Genomic DNA, 6186 nt, shown 5'->3' with positions numbered 1-6186 from the left:
AAGGTGAAGAAAAAATGATTTTCCTGTAATTCATTTCTCACGCTCTAGGTATAATAATGACTTTTCCCTGTGTGGGATTTTTGATAAAGAGGTTGACAACTAGTTGGACAACCCCTTCTCATTCCTCATGTTTGGTCCTGTTAAAATAAAAACACTTACACAAACCTCCCATGCTGGCTCCGTCTCAGTGGTCTGGGCACTTGTGTTCTTGGGGCTCTTTTGAGGTTTTTACATCATGTGAGCCTTGTGCCCAATCAGCGCTGACGTCACTGTCCCCACCTTCAGACAAATCAAGCATCATGAGGCTGTCAGAGAGCAGCCGCAGCCCTGGCCTCCTGCTGATTTTCAATGTGTGAAGGAAGGAACAGTGAAAGCTGCTGCTGATTGGGTGCAGGGCTCGTGTGATGTGACAACCTCACATAAGCCCCAGGACAGTGAGTCTCGACACAGCTGAAGTGGAGCCGGCACACCAGCGGAGTATGAGTGTTTTTATTTTAATGAGGCCAAACATGAGGAATGAGTTTGGTGAAAAAAAAATATATATACCGTATGTTTTGGACTAAAAGATGCACCTAGGTTTTAGAGCAGGAAATTAGGAAAAAAATTAACGCAAAAAATGTGGTCAATTCTGTACTTAATATCCCCTATCCTGGTATATATGGTCCCCTCACCCCCATCCTGATACACATGGCCATCTCATCCTTACCTAGTATGCATGGATCACTCATCCCTATCCTGGCAGGAATGATCGCCCTCATCCCTATGCTAGTATGCATAGTCACATCCATATCCTGGTGTGCAGGGCCCCCATCTCGTCCTAGTATGCAGGGCCCCATCCCGGTCCTGTTATGCATGGCCCCATCAGAAAATATTTTTAAAAAAATTACACTTACCTACCCAGGGCTCCCTCACAGCATCCTGCTCCGATGCCAGCAATTGTTTTAGGCTATGTGCCCACGCTGCAAAATTGTCTGCAGCATTTCCACAACTCCCTGCCGTGGGTAAAATGCATGGGGAATTTGCAAGCGTTTTCCGGCAAAACACAAGCATTTTGCAAGCGTTTTTAGCTTCCATAATGCTAGCGCTTTCCAACCGCTTTGAAGCATCGCTTGAAAAAGTGATAAACAGGTTGGTCCCACTTGTCAAGCATAGTGCTTGACAAGTGCGACCAACTTTTTACTATTGATGCTGCCTATGCAGCATCAGTAGTAAAAGATAGAATGTTAAAAATAATAAAAAAATGTGTATACTTACCCTGTCGGCCCTCAAAGTCCTCCAGGTCCTTAGCGACGCTGCCAGCAACTTCCGTTCACAGAGATGCATTGCGCGAATGACCTCTGATGACGTAGCTGTCACGCAACCGTGACGTCACAAAGGTCATTCGCGCAATGCATCCCTGGGAACGGAAGTTGCTGGCAGCGTCGTTGAGGGCCGGGAGGACTCCGGGGGCCGACAGAGGGTAGATATATCCATTTTTTTTTTTATTTTAATTCTATTTTTTACAGAAATATGGTACACAGGGCATGGAGGAAAGTCTCCTCCAGACCCTGGGTACCATCCGCACATGAAGCACTCACTTTACGTATAGTGGGCATAGCCACATGTGTAAAGTGAGCGTTTCAATGGACATGGTGCGGATTTTACCGCGATGCGATTCTACAGCGGAAAAATCCACGGCATGGGCACAGCAATTGCGGATTCCCATAGGATTGCATAGGAATGCGTTGTTATAGCGTTATTTGCACAGCTGCCGGAGTGCTCACCGGGACTGATCATCAGAGATAGCGGTGAGTATTCATTACTCTTCAGTAGCGCGCAGTGTCAGCCACCGGCTTCCTGCTGCTGCTGGCGGTCACGTGTGCCGCTACTTAAGAGAAATGTTCATTGGATTCATTCATTCATCAGGAGACTATTTGATATTGAACTATATTCAAGCGGGACTAGACGAAGAAAACCCTAAAATCATGTATCATGTTATCCGAAACAGTCAGAAAACTAGCCACATATTGGCAGATCCCAGACCTCAAACTATATACTTTGTAAGTTTATAAGTCACTCCAGTGTCAGGAATAGATAGTATGTGAAAATACCATATATACCGCTCAGGGAACACTTACCTTTCAGAGATAATTTCCATATTCATACTAAATAATGGCACAGATCTCCCAGGCATTATGACTGCACATATCCCTAGTCTCTATAACGATATTGCACTCATTCCCTGACAGACCGCAGCATGGCCATTAGTTAGAAGCTGCTAATGATCTTTGGAGCAGGTAAGTTTTCCCTGAATGGTACATATTGGGCCGTCTGAAAACAGCGTTTAGTCTAGGACAATTTGTCTGCACTACTAATTATCAGCAGTTACAATACCAAACTAGGGCAGTCCCTATAGGAGAAAAATACAAGAATTATACTGTATTATCACATACTATCTATTCCTGACACTGGAGTGGCTTATAAACTTACAAAGCATATAGTCTGAGGTCTGGGATCTGCCAATATGGGGCTAGTTTTCTGACTGTTTTGGATAACATGATAAATCATTTTAGTTTTTTTTTTGTCTAGTCTCGTTTGAATATAGGTCAATATTAAATAGTCTCCTGACGAGTCGTCTTTGGTGAGGATGATGAAACCCATAGAAATGAGAGGCTTGGAGAGTGAGTGTGTATACATCACCTCACCCTATGTACTGTACTGAACTGTGGGGTACATGTTTTTTCTATTAGTCACCCATTGACTAACCTTCAGGGGATGAATTATGGGTATAGTTTTATATTTGGAATTAATAAAACTTAGTTTTATCCTTTTGTCAGCAAACATGAAGAATGACAAGAGACAACTCATTTAAGAAGATTCAATTTTGGCTAAAACTATTCCAACATTATGAACACAAAAAAGGCTTCTCCCCTATGTGACATCTCTGATGTTTATTAACAGTTGATTTCCAAGTAAAATATTTCCCACATTAAGAAAATGAAAAAGGTTTCTCCTCTGTGTGACTGCTCTGATGTCTAACAAGAAGCGATCTCTGGTTAAAATATTTCCCACATTAACAGGAAAAAGGCTTCTCGCCTGTGTGAGTTCCATGGTGATTAACCAATTGTGATTTTCGGATAAAACATTTCCCACATTCTGAACATGAATATGGCTTCTCTGCTGTGTGGGTTTTTTGGTGTGCATCAAGATTCCCTTTCTGGTTAAAACATTTCCCACATTCTGAACAGGAAAAAGGCTTCTCTCCTGTGTGGGTTTTTTGGTGCTTAACACAATCTGATTTATTGTTAAAACATTTCCCACATTCTGAACAGGAAAAAGGCTTCACCCCTGTGTGAATTCTCTCATGCGTAACAAGACTTGAATTCTGAGTAAAACATTTCCCACATTCTGAACATGAATATGGCTTCTCTGCTGTGTGAATTCTCTGATGTTTAACAAGACTTGAATTCTGAGTAAAACATTTCCCACATTCTGAACATGAAAAAGGCTTCTCTCCTTTGTGAGTTCTTTGGTGTTCATCAAGATTCCCTTTCTGGTTAAAACATTTCCCACATTCTGAACAGGAAAAAGGCTTCTCCCCTGTGTGAGTTCTATGGTGACTAATAAGAGTCCCTTTGTGGTTAAAACATTTCCCACATTCTGAACAGGAAAAAGGCTTCTCCCCTGTGTGAGTTCTATGGTGACTAATAAGAGTCCCTTTGTGGTTAAAACATTTCCCACATTCCAAACAGGAAAAAGGCTTCTTCCCTGTGTGTGTTCTATGGTGATTAACCAATTGTGATTTTCGGTTAAAACATTTTCCACATTCTGAACATGAATATGGCTTCTCTGCTCTGTGAATTCTCTGATGTGCAATAAGAGTTGAATTCTGAGTAAAACATTTCCCACATTCTGAACAGGAAAAAGGCTTCTTCCCTGTGTGTGTTCTATGGTGATTAACCAATTGTGATTTTCGGTTAAAACATTTCCCACATTCTGAACATGAATATGGCTTCTCTGCTCTGTGAATTCTCTGATGTGCAATAAGAGTTGAATTCTGGGTAAAACATTTCTCACATTCTGAACATGAATATGGCTTCTCTGCTCTGTGAATTCTCTGATGTGCAATAACAGTTGAATTCTGAGTAAAACATTTCCCACATTCTGAACATGAAAACGGCTTATCCCCTGTGTGAGTTCTATGGTGATCAACCAATTGTGATTTCCGGTTAAAACATTTCCCACATTCTGAACATGAATATGGCTTCTCTGCTGTGTGAATTCTCTGATGTGTAACAAGACTTGAATTCTGAGTAAAACATTTCCCACATTCTGAACATGAAAAAGGCTTCTTTCCTGTGTGAGTTCCATGGTGATTAACCAAATGTGATTTTCGGTTAAAACATTTCCCACATTCTGAACATGAATATGGCTTCTCTGCTGTGTGGGTTTTTTGGTGTGCATCAAGATTCCCTTTCTGGTTAAAACATTTCCCACATTCTGAACAGGAAAAAGGCTTCTCCCCTGTGTGAGCTCCATGGTGACTAATAAGATTCCCTTTGTGGTTAAAACATTTCCCACATTGTGAACATGAGAATGGCTTCTTTGCTTTAGGAGCAGTTTGTTCTTTAATGCCTCTTTTGTGACTTTGATTTTCCTTAGTAGTCAGTAATGAATCAGAAGATGGGACCTGTTTCATAGGATCAGATGACAGACCTTTGCTGTGAATGGATGATGATATATCTGGAGTAATGGCATTCACTTCATCTGTCAATGGAAAAACAGATAAGGCAGGTTAATAATAATAATAATCTTTATTTTTATATAGCGCTAACGTATTCCGCAGCGCTTTACAGTTTGCACACATTTCATCACTGTCCCCGATGGGGCTCACAATCTAAATTCCCTATCAGTATGTCTTTGGAGTGTGGGAGGAAACCGGAGGGCCCGGAGGAAACCCACGCAAACACAGGGAGAACATACAAACTCCTTGCAGATGTTGTCCTTGGTGGGATTCGAACCCAGGACCCCAGCAGCGCTAACCACTGAGCCACCGTGCTGCCTGTTACAGTTACAGGTTACAGTTAATGCAAAAGTTAGGGTTACTGTTAGGCTAAAGTAAGGGTTATTGTTAGGGTTACTGTTAGGCTAAAGTTAGACTAAAGTTAGGGTTACTGTTAGGGTTAAATGGTCCATCAGTATTATAGTGCAGAGGAGGCTTATGCACTTTTGTGTTCTGACAGTGAAGAAAGTGCAGTGTCAGATGGTGATGTGGATTTTGAGGGCTTTAGTAGCAGTGACAGTGATAGCTCAGAAATGAGCAGTGATTCTGGTCCATCCTCACACACAAGGACCAGTACAACAAGAAGGACAAATAGCGCTTCTGGAGAAATGTCTCCAACTCAGGGAACAATGCCCAGTACTAGCGCTGTCCCTAGTGCTCTTGAATTGGCGCACACCAATGACAAATTGCACTACAACTTTTGGGGTCCAATTTCTCCTGTTACCCTTTGGAAAAAAAAAAAGGAGGGCAAAAAGATCATTTTTTGTGGAAAAAAACAACTTTTTATTTTCACGGCTCTACGTAATTAACTTCTAAGAAGCACTTGGAAGCTCAAAACGCCCATCACACATTTCCTTGGGGGGGGGGGGGTCTAGTTTCCAAAATGGGGTCACTTGTTGTGGGTTTCCACTGTTTAGGCACATCAGGGGCCCTACAAACACGACATGGCAACCACTAATTATTCCAGCATATTTTACATTCAAAAAGTTAAATGGTGCTCCTTCCCTTCTCAGCCATGCAGTGTGCCCAAACAGTAGATTTCCCCCACATATGGGGTATCATCGGCATGCTCAAGAGAAATTGCAAAACAAAATGTATAATCCATTTTCTCCTGTTACCCTTGCGAAAGTAAAAAAAAATTAGGTCTAAAGGAAATTTCTTGTTATAGAAATGCTTATTTTTTCCTTCCACATTCCATTCATTCCTGTGAAGCACCTGAAGGGTTAATAACCTTCTTGAATGTGGTTTTGAGCACCTTGAGGGGTGCAGTTTTTTGAATGGTGACACTTTTGGGTATTTTCTGTCATATTGACCCCCCAAACTCACTTCAAATGTGAGGTGGTCCCTAAAAAAATGGTTTTGTAAATTTTGTTGTAAAACTGAGAAATCGCTGGTCAACTTTTAACTCTTATAACTTCCCAACA

General features: G+C 41.6%; 1 protein-coding gene across 1 annotated transcript; it reads right to left on the bottom strand.

Moving 5' to 3' along the window:
• Positions 1-2892: 2892 nt before the first annotated feature.
• Positions 2893-5003, bottom strand: LOC141082304 (uncharacterized). The gene has a single exon (XM_073566253.1). It carries the CDS (start codon positions 4676-4678, stop codon positions 3053-3055), a length of 1626 nt encoding a protein of 541 aa, XP_073422354.1. The 5' UTR covers positions 4679-5003; the 3' UTR covers positions 2893-3052.
• Positions 5004-6186: the final 1183 nt, after the last annotated feature.

Source organism: Dendrobates tinctorius, unplaced genomic scaffold (assembly GCF_039654945.1).
Source record: "Dendrobates tinctorius isolate UK_male_01 unplaced genomic scaffold, ASM3965494v1 ptg000017l, whole genome shotgun sequence".
Classification (NCBI taxonomy): Eukaryota; Metazoa; Chordata; class Amphibia; order Anura; family Dendrobatidae; genus Dendrobates; species Dendrobates tinctorius.
Note: the sequence above shows the minus strand (reverse complement) of the source record. Positions and strands in the feature narration are given on the sequence as shown.